Source organism: Mytilus galloprovincialis, chromosome 6 (assembly GCF_965363235.1).
Source record: "Mytilus galloprovincialis chromosome 6, xbMytGall1.hap1.1, whole genome shotgun sequence".
NCBI lineage: Eukaryota > Metazoa > Mollusca > Bivalvia > Mytilida > Mytilidae > Mytilus > Mytilus galloprovincialis.
In genome coordinates this window covers 68,991,881-69,016,181 of record NC_134843.1, presented here as the reverse complement: position 1 = coordinate 69,016,181, position 24,301 = coordinate 68,991,881, and the positions used below count along the sequence as shown (strand labels likewise).

Here is a 24,301-nt window from a genome sequence, read left to right as displayed (position 1 = left end):
ATGTGTTTCCCCAATGAAACAAAATACGTACCGTATCGTTTGTTATGCCCCACCTACGATAGTAGAGGGGCATTATGTTTTCTGGTCTGTGCTTCCGTTCGTTTGTCCGTCCGTCTGTTCGTCCGTCTGTCTATCTGTCCAGCGTTCACATGTCGCACCGTAAGCTGAGAACCGCTTATCCAAATTTTATGAAACTTAACATAGTTGTTTCTTATGATGATCAAACAATCTGTACACATACGTTTTGGTGAAAATAGGATTTAAACTTTTTGAGTTACGGGACTTTATAACTAAAACAGAGGTGTGTTTTTTCACATGTCGCCCTGTATCTCAAAAACGATTTACGATTATTGCACAAAATTTTACACATTTCTGAGTTATATTTATCCAAATATCTGAATACTTTTTGGTGATGATTCAAAATTTTATTTTAGAGTTAAAGAGTTTTTGGAAAAAAAGGGAGGAGCCACATGCCGCACCGTATCTCAAAAATCTTTAATGATTATTGCTTTAAACTTTACAACTATAAACACTTCTTAGGTTTATTAATCTAAAGATCTGTATAGTTTTTAATGATGATTCAAAATTTTATAAGTTTATTTTTATTTGGTAAAAAAGGGTTTTTTTCACATGTCTCGCCGTATCTCAGAAATATCCACGAAGGATCGTTTGTTTTGACTATACTAGAACACACCCGCGAAATCGCGGCATATACAGCTTGTAAACTGTTGTAGGATGAATTTTTGTAAAAGATATTATGACTGGAGAATTTCATATAAGGTATCAAAAGCCCTCTCCCTTTTTTCCGAAGTCCGTTTTGTAGCACTATAAAACCAGGTTTAATCCACCATTTTCTACATTTGAAAATGCCTGTACCAAGTCAGGAATATGATAATTCTTGTCCACTCGTTTTGATGCGTTTTGTTATTTGATTTTGTCATGTGATTATGGACTTTCCGAATTGATTTTCCTCTAAGTTCAGTATTTTTGTGATTTTACTTTTTATGTGTTTCCTTTCTGTTAAATTCAACTATCTTTCGTGTTTCTGGCCTTATACCACAATTATTCTTCCCCTTTGCTTCAATGCATGTTTTGGTAAAAGTCAAATTAAATTAAAAATTTGCACCGCTTCAAACATGAAATAAATGAAACTGCTTATAGACCATTATTATTCTAATAAAATGTGCTTCTAGGACAATTCATCAGACGTGCTTTTCTGTTTGAGCCCTATTAACATGCCAATGGTAGGATTTGATTCTCGTATAAATGACTAAGGCTCATTTGAGGGGTGGTCTGCGGGGCCCTGATCCCGAAATCCTGGGCTTAAAAACATGAAATCCCGAGGTGCGTATATTAACGAAATTCATATCCCGTAATCACGAAATTAAAAATAAATATTCCCGCATCCCGTAAAGATCAATCCCGAAATCCCGAGCTTAAAAACACCCGATCCCGACGTCCCGAATAATCCTGCCTTCCTACTTTCATTTTGGCCAAACACATTCTTTCACTTTCAACAATAAGTTTTTATGCCCCATTCATGGGAAATATGTTTTCTAGTCTGTTCGTTCGTTCGTTCATTCGTCCGTCCTTCTGTCCGGCTTGATGTTAAAGTTTTCACTTTCAACAATAAATTTTTATGTCCCATTTATGGGAATTATGTTTTCTAGTCTGTTCATCCGTCCGTTCGTTCGTCCGTCCGTCTGTCCCGCTTCAGGTTAAAGTTTTTGTCGAGGTAGTTTTTGATGAAGTTGAAGTCCAACCAACTCGAAACTTTGTACAATGCTCCCTATGATATGATCTTTCTAATTTAAATGCCAAATTAGAGATTTTACCCCATTTCACGGTCCACTAAACATAGTAAATGATAGTGCCGATGTGGCATCCGTATACTATTGACACATTCTTGATTCCACATGTTTTACTTATTTCAATATATATATGCAACTGGTATGACCCATTAGGTAGTAAATATTTCAGAAAAAAGAAGACAGAATACAGAGAATCTTTATATATTATAGTAGTATAATCGTAGTTTACAGGTGGATAAAAGCGAAAACATAATTGTCTCTAAGGAGATATAATAATTGTGGTTCTTGCGACCTAAAAACCATGATATTGAGAACGCTCTGATTGGCTTATTTATTTTTCATTGTTGTAATCTATCATACGATTGGTTTTTCTTGTGCATGTTTAAAACCGGAAGTCTTATCTATGACTAAAAGTCAGTCTGATAATGGAAACAATATCCGGACATCTCAAATTGATAGAAGACCTTGATATAAGATTTGTTTATTACTGAATGATCAACATATATTTTTCTTTGATGAAGTGTATGTTGTTGTTTTTGTTGTTTTATTACTGGAATTTCTATAGTCTCTTTCTTTTAATTTCGACGTTTAATGTTCGAGCAGTTTCTATATGTTTGACTCACTTGTACCTTTCATTACAATTCGAGACTTAATGTCTGGGTTTTATGATTGTATATATATCTGCAATATATACAATAAGGAACCAGATCGAAATTCACTTATTTGAATTAGATTCGTAACAATTCAAATGAGTTCCCAATTGACAAAACTGTTTAGAGATCAGTGCGGATCCAAAAGTTTCATAAGTGGGGGCCCACTAACTGCCTAAAAGGGGGCACGCTCCGGTCATACTTCAGTGATTCTCTAAATGTTCAACCAACTTTTTCTTCTGCCCCCCCCCCCTTAATCCGTCTCTGGGCAAACAAACAAAAGCAATATTTACAAGACACAACGTTACTGTAATATTTTAACAGATCTTAGTTGTAACTGATATTGGTCGATGAGAGAACAGTAAGCACATACAATACAAACACGTAAAGGAAAATGTTATAACTCCTAAATACAGACATTTCTTGTTGAAATAAAACCAAAAGCCGTTACACAATTAAAAAAATATCAATAGTACAGTTTTAAACAGATTGTTTGCATTCATTATCGCAAAAGCAAACTAGCAGTACTAAACATGTAATACACTTATATGGCATTTTACGAAGAGTTAATCCAAATAATATTTGCGTAATACAGAAAAAACTTTTTATTTTTTACTAAAGTGAAACAAAATGTTTGTTCTAAAAAAAAATACACACCATATTATGTTCCCCACAGGAAATAAAGGTCATTGCTTTGTAATTATTCTATTGCAGTATTTTGGTTGTCGTTGCCTCGTGAAGTCTACCCGGAAATACAGGCAAAGATAAAAGGACACGTGGGTTATACATCATCTTGATAAATCCAAAAGACATAAAAATAAACATCTGGAAATTTGATATCACCATATAGAGTATCGGTCTAACATTTGTGCAATGTTAATCCTAGGCCGTTGGTACATGTATACTGACGGACCGCAACAGACATTTTGGTGATTTTATGTTTTTCTTTATGTTAAGACAATCAAAACCTGACTTACCTCTTATAGCGGGTTAATGAAGTCAAAGAAAATTGAAACCCCTAATTGATTTTTAAAGTTTTTCTTTTTGTGAAACAAATCTTTAAATCAATAGTTTTGTTTCACTGTCAATCGAGAAGACATATTCCCATACTTTAATTATTAACACAATTGTATATCTCTGTTTTGCCGAGACTGCGCAAAACACCTGTAATATCACTCTTGTATACGTAGCTTTTGCCCCTCGTTTGTATCTAGGCTGTTATCTTTCATGTATTAACCAGACGAATAATGGAAAAGAATATCAGTGCAGTAACATAAAAATATACATTTGTATGTTTGAAACTAAGACTTTTCAAAGTCATATTTAACAGAAAGATAAGGTTGATAATTTCTATTACCATACGATTTTCTCATGGCTTGAATGCATAAATACGCAGCAGCTTCTTATACATGTATATTGAAGCTAACGTCTGGTCGGGATGCGGACAATCAAACAGGTGCTTGGTGTTAGAAAAATATTACGCTCTTGTACATTAATACCTTTACTTCGAATTGAATAGAAGGCCAATTGCTAGACTAAATTTGGTCCAGTACACATCACGGCTTTATTTCCAGTGCAAGGCCTAATATCATGCCTTCTTCCTTATGATCAATTGTACAATATATATATAGGAAGATGTGGTATGAGTGCCATTGAGACAACTCACCATCCAAGTAACAATCTATAAAAGTAAACCATTATAGGTTAAGGTACGGCCTACAACACAGAGCTTAGGCTCACACCGAACAACAAGCTATGACGGCCCCAAAAATCACTAGTGTAAAACCATTCAAACAGGTAAACCTACGCTCTTATCTATATAAAATGCCCATATACTCCATGTTTTAATGTGTTAACTGAATAATAGTTGAATCCTAATAAAGTATGGATTATGTTTCGGTCGTTTGTCACAATACGCTTGTTCGGCAATAATCTGTATATATATCTACAGTCTACTTCTAGTTATTTTCGCAAAAAAGAATATCATCTTTATCAATCTACGATTTAAAATACGGAGTTTCAAAATGGCATGCATCAAAATAATTAAAACAATTATATCAAATCACAAATCTGAAGTTTAAATGACCACACATCAATTATTCATAAAAACCTCCGTCTACATTGTAACATGCATAAAGTAAACATGATTTTCTGTAAATCAACTGCGCATTTATTATTCTATACATGTTAGGTATTGGTCATACTTAGCGTTTTGAGCAATGCTACATATATCTAGACAGTGAAAAAATGGGAGATATGTCAAGAGTTCTACAACATGAAATGTAAGTTTAATTAACAAATTGTATAAATTATCGATTTCATTTAAAATATTACAATTTAATCTTACAAATTTATGTTGTTTTACATGAATTGTTATTTAGAGCCTGTTAATACTTGCCGTGAGGCGATTTTTGTTTTGTTAAGTTGTTGACATGCATTTACGTTATTTTGTATGTGCACTATGGAGGACTGTTATAAATAACACCACATCTCCTTATTTATATTTATTCGACGTTTTAAGCATAATTTCTAGCATGGACTAATCACCACACTTGGTATTTACTATAAAAATTGTAGTTGTTTCAAAGTGTCGGAATCTTGATGTGAGATAAGTTACGGTGAAACGCTTCAGTCAATGTTCAGTGCCGTATTTCATATATATATCAGTCTAAAGATTTGCACAACGGTACTGATATAAGATGTTATAATACGAAAATGTTGTTATTAAATCGTGCTGACAAATATTTCGGCTCAACGAATGGCCTTCTTCAAGTGCCACAAGTTTTAACAATACTGATACATAATGTATAAGGTGTAAAAATAGATCAGTAATAATACAGGTAAGTTTAGGTCGATTGATTTTAATCCAAAAGCCTGAATACCATAATATAAACAAAACACTATAAATCAATATACGTGACTGTGTATATTAACAATAAAAATGAGTGAAAAAACAAAAACGCTAGTATTTTTTATTGATGCCGTTTGGATGATGTACATTAAGTTCCTTTATCCAAAAGCTTTCCCGAACCTGTCGCTGGGCATCACTCCAGTGAATATTCTGTTCAATCACTAGAATTTTCATGCGGTTAAAGTCATCAGGTTTGTGACCCGACTGTCTGAAGTGCTGAGAAACTGGGAGAAGTGGCTTCTTAGAGATATCACTCCTATGGCCATTGAGGCGTTTGTGGAAAGGCTGCTTTGACTCACCAACATATTGGAGGCCACAAACCGAACATTCTAGTATGTAAATAACATTCATACTTTTGCAGGTAACATTGCAAAATATCTTATAGTTGTTTTCGGTTGCCTTACTGTGAAATGTTGATGAATGCTGCATCTGTAGGCAGCATTTGCAGCGTTTTTCTTCACACGAACGACATTCTCCAGAAGTACTTCTATTATCAGACACTTCAGCCCGCACCAGCAGGTTCTGTGTCTGATAATAGAAGTACTTCTGGAGAATGTCGTTCGTGTGAAGAAAAACGCTGCAAATGCTGCCTACAGATGCAGCATTCATCAACATTTCACAGTAAGGCAACCGAAAACAACTATAAGATATTTTGCAATGTTACCTGCAAAAGTATGAATGTTATTTACATACTAGAATGTTCGGTTTGTGGCCTCCAATATGATGGTGAGTCAAAGCAGCCTTTCCACAAACGCCTCAATGGCCATAGGAGTGATATCTCTAAGAAGCCACTTCTCCCAGTTTCTCAGCACTTCAGACAGTCGGGTCACAAACCTGATGACTTTAACCGCATGAAAATTCTAGTGATTGAACAGAATATTCACTGGAGTGATGCCCAGCGACAAGTTCGGGAAAGCTTTTGGATAAAGGAACTTAATGTACATCATCCAAACGGCATCAATAAAAAATACTAGCGTTTTTGTTTTTTCACTCATTTTTATTGTTAATATACACAGTCACGTATATTGATTTATAGTGTTTTGTTTATATTATGATATTCAGGCTTTTGGATTAAAATCAATCGACCTAAACTTACCTGTATTATTACTGATCTATTTTTACACCTTATACATTATGTATCAGTATTGTTAAAACTTGTGACACTTGAAGAAGGCCATTTGTTGAGCCGAAATATTTGTCAGCACGATTTAATAACAACATTTTCGTATTATAACATCTTATATCAGTACCGTACGCGTTGTGCAAATCTTTAGACTGATATAATTTTTTCCTTATCTGCATAGTATCGCCTATTCTAGACGATCCGGTACATAGTAAATTTGCTGGTTGGTCGTTTTTATAGACTTTTATATATATATATATATATATATATATATATATATATATATATATGTGTGAGACTCAGATCGACATCCACCGGGATACTAGTATGATCTAGGTTCGTTCCTCAAATCATGTGATTCAATGCCTGTTCACGAAACTTGTACTATTACTTTTCTCCTATTTTCGATGTCTGAAATCTTTTGATCATTTGTTCCCACTTTGATTATTTTTCTATTTTCTCGGAAGTGATCATTGGTTTTTTTTTCTTCATCTAATGCTGTCCGTATATACAAATTTAAAAACAAAATTATACATTTGTATTATATAAAAGAACAACAAAGGAATAAGCTGCGCATCGTTAAGAGTGAACCAAACCAATAAAAAAAACCCGAACATCATGGATAAATGACAACCGGTGAACCACAGCCAGCATATTCTGTACTTGGACAGAACTATATATGTTCCGGACCATATAAGTATTCGGACCATACGCGTAAGGTCATGACCATATAGGTATATAGTCATATGGTCCGACCATACGCGTATGGTCGGGTTAGTAATTAACACTTTGGTACAGTTTACTTTTAATACTTCTTAACTCTTCATATGGTATGGTCGTTCATTAAAAAGACCCTATCATATTTGTATATTGTAATAAATAGATTAGCTAAATAAAAATTAGAAGTTTCACATAATTAATTTTACTTTCTTGTCAAAACTATGATAAACCCATGTTATACCGATGGTCTTTACTGATGGTCATTACCGATTTCTAATTACGAGTGAATGGCAATATGTCGACTTAAAAAAGTAAATTTCAAAAAATCCTCAATGAACTGTTACAGAAGAAGTCACTAGAAAGTAACATAATTTATTTAAGTTGTCTTGTGAATCTTGTGTATTGCAATCATGTTACGATATTTGAGATCTAGAACTTCTTAAAATCACCGTAGAAATATCCGAATGTCACAGGACCTCAGTTTCACTGTACGCAGCTAAAAAAAAGACTAACTTTTCACTCGCAAACAACAGGTGTAAATGAAAAGGTTCATGCACAACCAAGACTTACAAATGCAAAAAATGTATGATACCATGTCGAAGAAGATGTCACCCCAAAATAAGTGAAATCTAAAGACTATACGTAGCAACAAGTCAAGCTTGCATGTGATAAGAAATAGAACGCCAAGAACAACAACGAGAAGAATTAAAAGTAAAAAAAAACAATCTAACCATTTAGAGACACAATAACAAGTGGCGAGTTTTTTGTATCATTTACTAAAGTTTAGTAGCGATGGTTCCATAACAGAACAATTGGATTTTTTTTTTTACATTTGTCTTTATTTCTATTGTTAATCGCTTGCTCATAATTGTTTAAGAACAGAACAATTATGAAGGCAGATCACAAAACAAACAAACACATTAAGGTTGACAGCATTGATACGTTACATGTACAAACTTTCTTTAAGTTAATTCATTTAAAAGTAATTTGCAACTTACAAAAATGTATGTAATCAAGGCTGACCAATCCGAAAGTTGAAAGTCTGATTGTGATAGAATGGGTTTTTTTGTCAAATGTAAGAAATTTTAAAAGCGATGTATTTGATAAAGGCTAGGAAAATGAACCATAACTCATATAACAGCTTTTGAACACACCGTAACGTTTTTATTTTTAATTTTTAATTCCAAATGCAACATTTTCCGCAAGCAAGATTTCGTACATGAGAAGTAAAAAACTCAATCGAGTTTTAATAACAATCATTAAACTGCAATTGTACAATAATTTGTACAATTGTGAAATACAAATATAAGAGAGCAATAATTCAACATGTTTTTATCCACTCACATTACCTGTATTTAACTATTACAATGTCTGTACACACGTTAGCAAGAAATGGTTCAATTGAAGATTCCATATGAAAGTTGTACAATGTGCACAGTTGCATTCAATAATCCTGATCTTGTTAGTTGAATGTTATAATGTATGATCTTGGATAAGCGGTATTTGTGCGCATACACACATTAAAACTATGGTAGATTCGTGATGCTAATCTCTGTCTTGTTTTTCTAATTTAGAATAGAAATAAATGTAGCTGTGGAGAAAGGAAGTAAAAAGAACACTAGAAAGAAATTGAATGAAGAAATTAAAACTACAGATCTATATGACAACAAGTGGCAGCTGGAAGTATATGATAAGGGAAGACCACAAAAGACAGAAATAATATGGGAAGAGTTGACAAAAAATAAAAACAAATACCCTGGTCTTGTTCTAGCAGTAGTTGGAGACTGTGATAGCTATGTACCTAAACCATGGAATACAACTGCATTCACAACCGGACTAGTCAATACTGTGAATGGAGTTGAAAGTAAGATTGCATCATTATTATTAATTTTGTTACATTATGATAAAATATCATTATGTCATTTACTTTACAATAGTCGCAATTTTACTTTTTAGAGCTAAAATCTTCTTCGCAACCATCAAGCAATCGATTATTCAACATTTAATCATAATATAGCATAAAAAAATAACAACAGTGCCTAGTGACGAAACTTGTTTTATAATTACTTATCAATACAAAAATTCAGAAATATTTTTTTTGAAAAACGGGGCGGTGTATTTATTGAGGGGGTTGGTCCTTCGGTACGTCCATGTATTACCCCCTTATATATCTGCATATGCTACCGATTATTTCGATATAATTTTGCGAAAAGAGCTCCAAATCTTACTATTATTATGTTCCTTTGCAATACTGATTTTAGCTTTTCATTTGACGTTTTATGGGCTTATTTGTGGATAGCATCTGAGCAGACTTCACACCATTGTAGTACACATTTGTATCCTCCTTTCCTCATAACCAAATTATCAATATTTTAATAAAACTTTTTTAACTTAAAGAACCATTGACATCTAATTTCACTTTGAAGATCAAAGATGTCAAATCATTTAAGGTCATTATTAGACTGCTATTCGTTTGGGAGGCTTAAATATATAGTTTCTGTTGCAATTGCCCTACCGTTGTCAAATTATATATATAGAACTAAAGAAACAACAGACACGTTTTCCTCCGCCTTATTTTTAGAGTTGATCAGATTCTGTATCAGATTTTGTGAAAAATGAGACCATTTCAATTTTGAAGTTTTCATCCCCCACTTTAGCAACAAACTTCATCTACATATAGGATATACACTTCCCATCTCATTCGGTATTAAAGAGCTAGCAGATGCTCCACAGACGTTATAAAACATTAATGAACCATCGTTATGTTAAAGAACGTCTCGTCCTTTTTCCAATAAGAATCATCTGAATGTAAAAAACTCTTGTTTATACACATTCCGTATCAACCTAATAATTGATACATGATGGTCTTGAAGTATAGAAAAGAGGGGCGACTGCCGAGAGGTACGGGAGGGACATACAAAATCATACATCGAAAAAAAAAAAACTGACAACGCCATGACTTAAATGAAAAAGACAAACAGACAAATAATAGTTCGCAAGACACAACATAGAAAACTAAAGACTAAGCAACACAAACCCTACCTAAAACTAGGGATGATATCAGCTGCTCCGGAAGGGTAAGCATATTCTGTTCCATATGTGTCACCCATGGTTTTGCTTATGTTATTACAAACCTGGTAAAATAGTCTAACTTGGTAGGTCACATTCGTGAAACGAGAACGGAATTGTAGTTACGACATAAGGAACATATCCTATATTATCTTGGAAACGGATATCCCATAACTATCAACCAACTCGTGATGGTTTCCGTAAAATTCACAAAGGGATGATTTCAACTTCACCTTTCGAAACTCTTTGTTTAATAGCTTCATTGTAAGCAGCAACCATCTATCAAGGAAATAAAAGCCCGGGAATATCGTATCAAGTGGGAGATATTTCTCAGTATAAAGACGCTGCTGGAATGTTGCTAGAAAGATACGGAGAGTTCACAATTGGAAAGCTAGAATCCTCTCTTTTGTCGTAAAGTTTTGTTTTCAACCGACATTTATTGCCAATGTCTAGATGCAAGTCAAGATATGAGGCCAAATCAAATGTATCTGTTGTATCCTGTATCTCTTGTTTGGTAGGATAGATGCGTTCTATATAGTCAACATTCTTTTGAATCATTTTGAATTTGGGGTCCTTAATGCTCTGCAACTTTGTACTTGTTTGGCATTATAACTATTTTTATCTGAGCGTCATTGATGCGTCTTATGTATAAGAAACGCGCGTTTGGCGTATTAAATTATAATCCTGGTACTTTTGATAACTATTTACACGACTGGGTCGATGCAATTGCTGATGGACGTTTAGTCCTCGAGGGTATCACGAGCCCAGTAGTCAGCACTTCGGTGTTGACATGAATATCAAACATATGGTAATTTTTATGAATTTCCTGTCGATAAAACTTTGAATTTTTCGATAAAAGTACGGACTTTGTCATCGAAGGAAAAGATTACCTAAGTCGTATTTGTCACAACTTTATGGAATTTTGAGACCTTAATGCTCTTCAACTTTGTACTTGTTTGGCTTCATAAATTTGTACGTATTTTGATCTGAGCGTTACTGATGAGTCTTCTGTAGACGAAACAGGCGTCTGGCGTATAACATTATAATATTGGTACCTTTGATATATGTGAGAACATATCATCTATATATAAAGTTTTTTGTATATAGAATCTAGATACTGAAGTTGTTAATCATTGCAATAACGTGTTATAGTGCTCATTTATTTGTCTTTATACATTATAAATCGTTTCTGTTCAGCCCAGTTTTGATAATATCATTTGAGTATGGCTCGGTACTTACTCAACCCACCATTGTGTTATTGTGCTATAATGGTATTTTATTTGTATTCGTGTCTTCGTTTTTGCTTCTTTGCTTCTATATGCCATTTGTTTTCTTTGTTGACATATTTGTTTGTTTTAAGGGATTAAGAATATAACACAATGCTGACCGCGGACACTTTTACCTGTTACGTCTGTTTGTTTTGTTCACACACTGTTGTCAATATAATGGTATTGTATGCGACTTTCATGACAGTGAAATGATTAGCTAGCTACTTAATTCCACCGTATTTTGCATAAGGAAATGCCTGTAGTTTTCCATTCGTTTAATGCACTTGAGCTATAGATTTTGCAATTCTAGTTCGAAAGTTTTTGTTTTTGTACTTTTTTGACAATTTTCTCTATCAATGAGTTTATATATTTTCACAAAAATAAAAATTCTTACAAATGTACAGGAGTCTGTAATTCAGTGGTTGTCGTTTGTTTATATATGTTACATATTTGTTTTTCGTTCATTTTTTACATAAATAAGGCCGTTAGTGTCTCTTTGAATTGTTTTACATTGTCCTATCGGGGCCTTTTATAGCTGACTATGCGGTATGGGCTTTGCTCATTGTTGAAGGCCGTACGGTGCCCTATAGCTGTTAATGTCTGTGTCATTTTGGTCTTTTGTGAATAGTTGTCTCATTGGGTATCATACCACATCTTCTTTTTTATAAGTACCTGCAATAACAGAACTGACAGAGTAGACTTGTACCGATTGTCAGATTATCTGCATATTGATATCATTACATTGTAAATAGCAACTGCGAAACACAAAATGAAGCTTTTTGTCGAGTGAGCGCAGTGAATAAGTTCGGATTAAATTTATCAACGTCGGTTTATTCGTTATAAAGTCAGTGATATGCCCGAGTCTAAGCTATTATGGCCTTTTCAAAGCAAGCATTTGACGTCACAAAGCTGTGATATGCATTTATTGTAAATAAAAGAGCTGAACAGAGTGATATTGATAGTGAGAAGACTAATAAATAACCCTTAATGACTTGTTTTGGCAGCTGACCATTACTTGAAGTTTGTTGTTATTTGTTTTATTTTTAGACAGTTGGATAATTTATAGAGGTAAAAGTAGCGGAGTTAGTGCGTATATAGATAAAACATTTAAGAAGGAAACCAGACAAAATGGGAACGTTCTAATTGTTGTACAGCCAATAAAAAACCACAATTATAAAGGAGAAAAACATACAACGGAACATTCGGCGAAAGAACAGAAAATAGAACATATCGGAGAAGGAAAGCAATCGAAGGAATATGATGAGGAAAGAGGAAATGATCCGGTAAGATACTAATAACAGGTTATTAAGCAGATGTTAAACTCGGTTAACTTAGTTTCTTATTGAAATTGCAATGGTTTGTTATGTTTACTTCATTTATGGTTTTCCGATCGGTTTATTTGTTTTGTATACATTTCATTCGGTTTGTTTGAATTCAATTTTTCTTTGGTAAAAATTGAATATTACGACGTGTTGGATTTATTTCACAGCATTTTAGAACATTGACATGAATTCTTTATATGCAAACCAATTTTAAATGTAGCGGAGGTAGAATGAATTATCATGAGTGCTTATATATATTTATTATATACTTAGTTGTAAATACAGATAAATTGTATGTGTAATACAATCATTGGCAAGCGTGCTGTATCAGCCACCCGTGATGATATCGATATCAGCACGGTTGCGAAAGCTTTATCACACCTTTAATCTGTATGATGTCACGTCATCGATTGCAGTCACTGTTGCAAAGGCTTTATCAAAATCCTAATCTGTATGACGTCATGTCAAACCTATAATCTGTATGACGTCATTTCAAACCTCCTTATCTGTATGACGTCATGTCACATAAAAAACATCTACTTGAGGTACATGCATATAATAAAGTGTATATGATATGGCTTTTTCAATATCACACACCGTATCAACCTCAACCAATATAATCCCTCGAGCAGAGCTCTTGGGATTATATTGGTGTATCGGTTTGATACGGATGCGATATTGAAAACGCCATATGATATTCTCTATATAATAACTGAATAATAGTGAACAATAAATCTTACAGGGCGATGGATCATATAATTTTGATACATATAAAAAAGAAGAAGTGGTATGATTGCTAATGAGATAACTCTCCACAAGAGACCAAAAATGACACAGAAATTAACAAATATAGGTCACAGTACACTACAAAATATAATATGTAACCAGTCTTAAAGGGTACAACATCACCAAAAATAACAATAAAATGAACAGATGTTAATTTTTTCGGATAACAGATATCCTTCATCAGTATCTTGATAAATTATGTATATATATAATTAGTTCTGTCATGAGTGAATGTTAGGTTAAGACATACAGATAAGTTATTGGGGATGTTAAAGCGTTGGCCGAAATGTAATATGGTTGAAGCAATCAATAACAACCACTAAATTACAGGTTGCTGGCATTTGTTCTGCTTTTGCTTTAGGCTAAATATTGACCCATAATTGTTTACATCCGTGTGTTTTGATCTTTTATGTGTACCTGTCTAATTGACAATCACACGTACTGTCATATTGTTGCTCATGCATACTAACAATTGTATTATAACATTTTAGTGAAATCAACTTTTTTAAAGTGTTAAACTACCTCAGATACTTTAATTAATGTTAATTGGATCATCATGTCGTTTCTAGATAACAGCTTCATTGCAGGAAAAACTAAAGATATTTCAAATTCATCCAGAAAACAAAGACTTAAGTGAAGGTCACAAATGGTTTAATACGTATATGAGTAAACTCTTATCACAAATTTCAAAAAGATGGACTCCTCTTTTGTCATTCGAAGACAAAGACAAAAAGAAGGACAAAGCGTTAGACGAGAACAACGACAACGAGAAGGACAAAAACAAGAAAAAAGACAACACAACGTCAAAACAAGGTAATTCAGCAGTCAACAAATGACATTTGACCATGATAATTCTTTTCTATACCAAATAAATTGATTTTTGTAATATGAATGTTTAATAATCAATATTTGTTTTGTGTACAGTGGAAAGTATATAATATACTATTCCTTCATTTTCGCTTGTGAAACCTGTATTTTTTCAGATTTGGAAATGAAAGTTCCAGTACTGTTAGTTGTAGTAGAAGGTGATACACGTACTATCCATCAGGTGAAAGCTGCAGTAAAAAAGAACATACCAGTCCTTTTGATCAAAGGTTCAGGAAATGCAGCTGATTTGATTTCAGATTACTTAAATGAACCAATTCATAGGTAAGTTATCGTTCAGCAAAGTCGATACGTTAGTGTACGTTATTCATTGTTATTGTACCGAAGTAAACTTTCGTTTTAATTGTTTTTTTTTTTATTTCAAGGACTTTTATAGCTGGATATTTTGCACGAGTTTTTCTCATTGATCATGTTGATGAAGGCTGTATATTGACCTATAGTTGTTAACTTCAATGTCATCGTCTCTATTAAAGAGCTGTATCATTATACCACATCTTATTTTTATATTTACCAGCATTGGTGGTTTTAAATGGTTTCAACCAATATTCTTCATCTTCTAAAATATTGCCGAGATTTCTGGGCACAATATGGTTGATATTAATTCAAAAAACAGGCTCGTCTGATATTCCTACTGATAAGTTCAGTATCAAAAATATAAATGCCAGTATTTTATGTGAGAAAAAAAACGTCTCACTTCTTAGTTCAGTCGATCAGGTAATTATTTTTTGATTAAATTCTCTTTTTGGATAATCTAAAATTTCAGCATTTAAAAGAAATGATATCAGCTTCCCAATGTTGAACTGTCCATTTCTATATAGCAACCTTCCAGCAGTGCTTGCATACCGATTAGATTTCTCTCAGTTTGAAACCTTCGTAATTGGGCGCAATCACGAGTTAGTTGACTGCTATGGAAAATTTGTTCCAATTATTGTAACTACAATCCCGTTTGCTAGTATGCTCTTGAGGAAACGATGATAGTCCGTCGGAAGGGGACGATAAATGACTGACCTGTGTTAAGAGAAAGCCATATCTCTTGCAAGTAAAAAAAACCCTCGTAGATTTCGAAAAAGAGGAGGCTAATGCCGCTACAAGGCAGCACTTGCACCCGCAAAGTGAAAAGGGATTAATATAAGTTGCAAAACCTGTTTCCCAATCCACTATAAATAAATATCTTTAAATTTAACTACAATCCCGTCTTTTTTCCCGGAATGATAATTTCTGATTAATATTTATCACCTGGTTTGTACTAACATGAGCCATACTAAAGTTTAACGACACAACTTTACCGCTGTGTTAGGGTTTTATATGTTGCCTGGTCTTTTGGAAAATGTTGTTTGTGCTGTTTTTAGACCCTTCTACAACGAAATTTGTTTTACATGCACACGTATAAAAATTGCGGTTTTTATCCAACGCAATCATAGGTTTGAACGTAGTTTTCAGTTTAGACTCGTTTATATTATTTCGTTTGGGCTTGTATCATATTTTCCCTTCGGTTTATATGATCCGTTTATCCTATATTGACTCTTAAAATTCAAGAGTCTATCTAAAAATGAGTGTCCTTTTTATATGGACTTCCAAATACCCTTCCGATCCCTAACATCACTGAAGAGACATTTATTGTCGAAATTCGGATCTGGTGTACTAAAAAAATATTGACACCGTATGTTTGTGGCATAACATCGTGCCCACAAGTTAATTTTTTTCTGTTTAGTATTAAATTTATATTAAGATCCATTTTGTTACATCTTGTGATCAATTTTATTTGGCAATCACCAATGGCAGTCAGCAGGGTTAAAGAACGTCAGCTGTTCGACCTGTTAGTCAAATGCGTTTTGTTTAAATATACTTTTTCACTTTTTTTGGTCTTTTGGAAAATGTTGTTTGTGCTCTTTTTAGACCCTTCTACAACGAAATTTGTTTTACATGCACACGTATAAAAATTGCGGTTTTTATCCAACGCAATCATAGGTTTGAACGTAGTTTTCAATTTAGACAACAAAGAAAAACAGAAAAGTAAAAGATCCCATGTGTGCTCACTTACCATCCATGTCTGAGAAATAGTTTCAAGACCATTCGTGATCATTGCGCAGCAATCGAGAAACACTCTAAGTTATCCAAAATCTTTCCTGAGCCTCCCATGATTGCCTTCAAACAACCTAACAACCTGAGAAATATACTTGTCTGTGCTGACCTTTCCAAACCTAACCATACTGTAGGTATTTGCCAGCCTTGTGGGGATAAGCGCTGCAAATGTTGCAACCAATTGCAGCAATCGTCAACATTTCACAGTAAGACCACAGAAAAGACATACAAGATCTTCTGCAATGTCAACTGCAAAAGCTCAAACGTCATTTACGTTCTTGAGTGTCCTATATGTGGTCTTCAATATGTTGGTGAATCTATGCTGTCATTTCACAAACGCCTTAATGGCCACAGGAGTGATCTCACAAAAAAAACCGTACATTCCTGTCAGCCAACACTTCAGGTTACCAGATCACAATCTGAAAGATTTTGATCACATGAAGATCCTAGTGATCGAACAGGATTGTACATGGCAACATAGGCAAAGAGAGAATCAGGAGAGGTTTTGGATAAAAAAAAACTGGGTGTCCTCCATCCAGAGGGAATCAATACAAAGAAATAATTAAATTTACAGTCTAATGCTTAGATTATGATATTCAGGATTAAAATCAATCGACCAAAACTTACCTGTATTATTACTGATTTACACCATACACATTATATATCAGTATTGTTAAAACTTTTAAAACTGACGAAGGTCATTTGTTGAGCCGAAATATTTGCAATTAATGTATAATTTTTATCATCTGTTCAGTTTTTCCATCTTTGTGCAATGATATTCAACACTTTTTAGTGTTTTGTTTTCCATCTATTTATCGGTATTGTTACACAATCTTTTAGACTCATATATATATATATATATATATATATATATACAACTCGTCTAAACATCAACCCAACAATGTAAGATCTGTAAATTTGCTTTCGCAAGTTTTTGTTCTTCCCTCGACGGGATTAGAACCCATGCTACTGAGATATCGTGACACCTTATCGCATGCACTGCAGCCGTTCCGCTAGACCACATGACCACACGACCACCTGGGCTTCACAATAATAAAGCTTTCAGTGGCCGTGTGTTACCTTTCCTCATCAGTTTTAATCTAGCGTCGTACTACAGTACATGATATATAAGGCATGGAGATATTATTGATACAGATCAGCAAAATTATCTATAGTAAAGGATCCTACAAATTAATGTAAGATACAGTCACAGAAAAAAATTACATTTATAAGTACGTCTGAACCAGTGACAACTCTACAACATATTTACCCATCGGATCACCAGCAGTGATGGTGATACATGGCTGTGTTCATTATGTATATACAACTCGTCTAAACATCAACCCAACGATGTTAGTAGATCTGTAAATTTGCTTTCGCAAATATTTTGTTCTTCCCTCGCCGGAATTCGAACCTATGTTACTGAGATATCGTGACACCAAATCGCCTGCACTGTAGCCGTCCCGCTAGATCACACGACCACCTGGGCTTCACAATGAAGCGTTCGGATGTTACCTTTCCACGTCAGTTTTAATCTAGCATCGTACTACAGTACATGATATATAAGGCATGGAGATGTTATTTTTACAGATCAGCTCAATTATCTATAGTAAAAGATTCTACAAATAAATGTAAGATACAGTCACAAAAAATAATTATATCAATAAGTACGTCTGGGCCAGTGACAACTCTACAATATACATGAATATATATAAACTCATCACAGATACCAGGATTGAAATTTTGTATTTGACCAGACGAACGTTTCGTCTATAAAAGACTCACCAGTGACGCTCGAATAAAAAAAAGTTAAAACGGCCAAATAATCTCCGAAATTGAAGAGCATTGAAGACAAAAAATTCCTAGAAGCGTTGCCAAATAAGTTTTGCTGAGGTAATCTATTCTTGAGGTAGGTAAGTCTTAGTGACGTAGTGTCTTTTAATACGTAGATTTATTCCTATAGAGAATATATCCGGTTATCGAAGGGGAGTTTTGTCAAATAAAGCTAAGGTAATCTATTCCTGAGGTAGAAAAGCCTTCGTATTTCGAAATTTCAATCTTTTGTTAACAGTCAACAGTGAATTAACTCATCATAGATACCAGGATTAAATTTTGTATGAATTTAAAATTATGATCCTGTTTATGGTAACTCAAGACGCACGACTTTCAAAAAAATGATTTTATATTTTCACGTCCAAGAATTGAGTTGGTCAATACGATAAGTATGTGCCTTTACTCACAAAAGGCATATATTTGTGGTATTATAACTTGTTATATCAGCTTTACCTTCTGGTATGTATTTGTACCGTGTTCTTCTAATAAATCATTGATCTATTTTGCACTGTAGCTTTTCAATGTGAAAACGGTATACTTTACAGTCTACTCTGTTGTTTTTCCTTTCAGCGAAAGAGATCGTCTACTAAAAAATCAGGCTCCTCTACTATTTGGGACATGCTTCCTTGGAAATAGCTTCTTGGAACTGATAAAGATGATGGAAAAAATAGCAAAATTTAATCATCTGGTTAGTTTGTGATTGCTTTTATATGTTGATTTATATACAGTTGCCCAAATATAAAGAACACGAATAGAAAAATGTAATCACATTTGAATTGACCATTTTCATATTACCGACGTCTGACTCCGGGTTCTACAATTATTCGACAGGTAACATTCACTGTAGTAGGACATTCTGGTACTCAGCTAATCACGAGCACCAACAAATTTTAATTCAGATATATGATCGGTACAGTTTGAGGGGAAACTTACTATTTTCCGATGATTTAGTCATGTATATAAAGAATTCAAACAGTTAATTTTCCCTCAAAATTGTACAGATTGAAACCTTGAATGTTCCTATTTACGTTGTTCTAGGTCTTGTTTGACCGAGTACCAGGATGTCCGACCTCAGAAAAGTTAACCTGTCGAAAAATATTAATTCCGGAGTCAAAAGTCGGTAATATGAAAATGGTCTATTTGTACGCTATGATATATGTTAATTTTGGTTCATGCGTTAAGTAAGAGAAGTTAGACGGATTATGCACTATTACATTTATAATTCACATAAAGGCATGATTCCATGTAATGACATTCATATAGTTATCAAAGGTACCAGGATTATGATTTAGTACGCCAGACGCGCGTTTCGTCTACATAAGACTCATTAGTGACGCTCATATCAAAATATTTATAAAGCCAAACAAGTACAAAGTTGAAGAGCATTGAGGAACCAAAATGCAAAAAATTGTGCCAAATACGGCTAAGGTAATCTATGCTTGGGATAAAAATATCCTTAGTTTTCCGAAAAATTCAAAGTTTTGTAAACAGGAAATGTATAAAAATGACCACATTATTGATATTCATGTCAACACTTAAACGCCTAAGTGTTGACTATGTTTGGTCTTGTGATTTTACAATTTAAAACAAGGAGATGTAGTATCATTTCTAATGATACAATCATTGTGGTTTTGTTTTGGTTTTAGAACGTTCCCATTTTGTCTGGTTTCCTTCTTAAATGTTTTATCTATAAACGCACTTACTCCGCTGCGGTTACCTCTAAAAATTATCCAACTGTCTAAAACATAAAACAAATACCAAACCACAAGTAATGGTCAGTTGCCAAAACAAGATCTCAAGTCATTAAGGGTTATTTATTAATCGTCTCACTGTCAATAGAAATGTTTAAAATATTTGCTAAGTGGTTATAAATGTTAAAGTTAACTGTTCTACAAATGTGGTACTCCATGGATGTGACGCAATGTAACCACCATTATGAGTTTCATCACTACTCAATGCAACAAACCACTCATAACTAAATATGAAATTTAGTTGAATCATGAGCGCCCACATTTTCAAGTTAACTGCATTTAAATGCCTCTTTCAACACTATTGTGCTTTTTTGTGGCATTCAGTTTATAGTTGTGGAGGAAGCCGGAGCGCCTGGCGAAACCCACTGACCTTGGTAGAAAAACTGACAATCCTAGTGAGAAAAAAATAAATTTGTGGGATTTGATTCAGAATTTTGAAACATTTTTTTTTTTGCAAATATTGTTTGTTTGAGATAAAAATTACCTTAAACTTGGACTTGGAAATCCATGTGATATCACAAATGTGTTTATATTTAGATGTTCAGTGTACATTTTATATCTTGTTTTATAATATATCGTCAACACCTTAAATAGTCATATGCATGGTATTTATGTCAGTGTTTAGAAAATGCATTTCATTAATAAGTTTTTGTGAAATTAAAATGTATTTGGTACTAATTAGGCAAAAAAAAAACGTTCACGAATTCCTTTTTCAATTAATCATGTTGACACTTGCGGTACCTTAACGATTTTATATAATACTATATTATTTGTATATAAAAGAAACGGCAAACAAGTTCTCCATTTTATACAAAATCATTCTATAATTAAGTAGAAAAAAAGTTTGCAGTTGAAGATTGAGGAACTTGCAGTGTGGATATATGACCCATTTATTCCCATTTTGTCTGGTTGCCTTCTTAAATGTTTTATCTATATACGCACTTATTCCGCTACTGTTACCTCTAACTCTAAAAGTTATTCAACTGTCTAAAAAATAAAACAAATAACAACAAACCACAAGTAATGGTCAGCTGCCAAAACAAGATCTCAAGTCATTAAGGGTTATTTATTAGTCGTCTCACTGTCAGTATCACTCTGTTCAGCTCTTTTATTTACAATAAATACAAATCACAGCTTTGTGACCTCAAATACTTTCACAAGGCCATAATATCTTAGATGCAGACATATCACTGACGTCATAACGAATGAACTGATGTTGATAAGTTTAACCCGAACTCGTTCACTGCGCTCCAATGTCTAAAACCATGTGATATGACGCGACAATACTTTTATAGTGAATCTTATGGATAGGCACTCTGTATTGTAAGCAAGTAGTGAAAGATATCAAAGGAAATTAAATAGTTATATATATAACAATAATCACATACATTGTACATTCTGAATTGCCATGATGGTATTAAGGATGTCGGTCAAAAAACAATCCCCGTACATTATCGATTATTCAAAATCAGTGTCGGTTGCCATATTTGAATATGAAATAGACACATTAGTTTTAAGAAGTATATTATATAGTTCATGTACATAAATTTATATGTTTACAGTACATTTCATAACATCATATTTCTGTTAATGACTTATAAGGAATCTGTTTGTGAAATAAAAGTAATACAAAACCAAGGGATAACTAATATCGGAGAAATAAACGACTTCTCTGAGACCAAATCAAATGAGAATCATTTTAAAAAAACAATCTATAAAATACTAAAATAAAAACTTTAGATAAACCAATATACACCGAACCAAACAACAAGGGCGAATACAAATGATTCCTTAATGTCATACGATTTAAGTTCAACACAGTTATAGTTTCTATCAACAAAAGGCCAGTTGTTTTTTACCTAGAGAGTCACATATATTTGATGATGTGATTGATTATATATGTGTTGTTTTGACAGATAACAGTGTATGATGTAGACAACACGTCAGGCTTCAAGATGGAGGATGCAGTGGTTGAAGCCATCATCAAGGGCTGGTCATTACGTGACTTAAACAAGAACAGTAATTCATTAGATATTCATTGAACATAATCTTCTTACTTGTGTTTTTCTTTCTTAATTGAAATATTATCTATGTATTATACGAATAAATTTTAATATTAACAGATATAGTAATAATAAGAAAAAGAAGAACAATTACAAAAAATAGAGTCACCTAATTTATAGCGTCTTTTTCGGTGGTGAAAGTCAAACACACTTCACAGTTGAACACATTGCCTTCTAATGCCATTACCTGAAATCTAGTTAATCGATTTGAAAGAGTCGAGTCAATGAAGCAAAAAAAATATAATCAAAGTTGGCCAGTAGGGGTGCTCAATCGGAAGTAATTGGCATACAGTCTGTTTGATTAATTATCAAGCCACCACAAAGGTAAACATATAGGTTGTCGATCAAAACAATTTGATTTGGTAAACTCCAGCTTACTTGTTTTTCGTTCTACATACCTATTTTTTTATGACCTTAAACAAGGACTATTTGATTTTTAGTTTATATAAAAATCTCTGATTCATCAGACGATTAAATTGATCTCTAAATCGGGGATTTGAAAAAATAGTGTAAATAGTAAAAGAAAGGACAACGTTTTTATTGTGGTTGAAGATTTTGGAGTAGATTGTTAAAACTTGAACAAGTGAATTATGACCTATAACTGGGAACACAAGTTCTTTCTAAGACAGAAAAAAACCTTATGCTGCCGTTTAAGAAAACAAAGTCTTTTGATTTCTGGCGGATAGTTGTCATATTGGCATCCACATCGCATTTCAATTTGTTTTAAACAAATCAGACCCAACACTTAACACATTTCATAAATTCTACTTGTGTATTTAATTTAGAATGCAATTATTGATCTACGGCCTATTAGTATTCTCTTTAAAAGGATTTTGTTTGTTATTTTAGTGGGTATAGAAGATAGTGACTCTGAGGAAAATGTTCCAGTCATCACTACGCCGGGTATATAAATTTTTATTTTTAAGTACGTCTGAGTCAGTGACAACTCTACAACAGATGTATCCATCGGATCGCCATCAATGATGGTGATACATGGCTGTGTACATAATGTATATACAACTCGTCTAAACATCAACCCAACAATGTTAGATCTGTAAATTTGCTTTCGCAAATTTTTGGTTCTTCCCTCGTCGGGATTCGAACCCGACGAGGGAAGAATTTTTATTTTTAAATATACGCCAAAAAATATTGTGATTAATTGCCGACAACATGTATTCTCAGACATCCACTTTTGAACATATAATTTTTTTATAAACCATATAATTTCGTTGCTTGCTACACCTTTTGTATACTTAAGACAAATCAAAAACATGAAAAATATTCAATCGCGGAATGGAATGAACTATTTTTGGATTCTTATAATTTCTATATAAATTTTGGACTATTTTAAATCTCAGTCTATTTCTGTAATTAATTCTTACATACTTTTGATTTTTTAACCCTGTCTGCTAATATTGTCCATGTGAAATTTTAAAATTGTTTGTATAAACATTGAACGACAAAAATATGTGACATATATAATTTTCTGGCGTCAGACACGCAAATCAATGAATGTGTCTGTAAATTGAATTGATGTTGTGTTCTGTGAAATTGTTCCTTTTAAACTTGTTACACGATTAAGACTGCTGTTCCCATATTTTGACTATATTATTTATTATGTCTGTTTAGTTCACGCATCTTTGTAAATTTAATGGAATTTGATGAGACTGTCAACTTAAATGTAATTATGCGCGCCCTACTGTACTTCACGTCCGAAGACGTCCACGCGCAAAATATTTTCTGTTTAGTTAAGGACAAATGAGCGTACAGCGCTATAAAACCAGGTTTAATATACCAATTTCTACATTTGAAAACGCCTGTACCAAGTCAAGAATATGACACTTCTTTCCCATTCGTTTTTTATGTGTTTTGTCATTTGATTTTGTCGTGTGATTATGGACTTTCAGATTGGATATTCATCTGAGTTCAGTATTTTTATGATTTTACTTTTTACGCAACTTGCTATGATTCTCTGGTCCAATGAAAGATTATTTCTTTTGCAGCCTGTCGACGACAGAATTCGTTTT

The 24,301-nt window shown here is 33.4% G+C and overlaps 1 protein-coding gene across 2 annotated transcripts in view; it reads left to right on the top strand.

The window, feature by feature from the left end:
- Positions 1-4,636: 4,636 nt before the first annotated feature.
- The window catches only part of LOC143080178 (transient receptor potential cation channel subfamily M member-like 2), a 104,423-nt gene continuing 84,758 nt past the window's right edge, over positions 4,637-24,301 (top strand). Inside the window, exons 1-5 of one of the 2 annotated variants that reach the window (XM_076255909.1) lie at positions 14,235-14,473; positions 14,644-14,809; positions 19,031-19,148; positions 22,128-22,230; positions 23,124-23,177. In XM_076255909.1, the coding sequence (XP_076112024.1) occupies positions 14,323-14,473; positions 14,644-14,809; positions 19,031-19,148; positions 22,128-22,230; positions 23,124-23,177 (592 nt within the window). In that variant the 5' untranslated portion in view covers positions 14,235-14,322. Of the gene's footprint in view, positions 4,744-8,789; positions 9,080-14,234; positions 14,474-14,643; positions 14,810-19,030; positions 19,149-22,127; positions 22,231-23,123; positions 23,178-24,301 lie in introns of those variants that run through there. The other variant, XM_076255910.1, reaches the window with a different exon arrangement.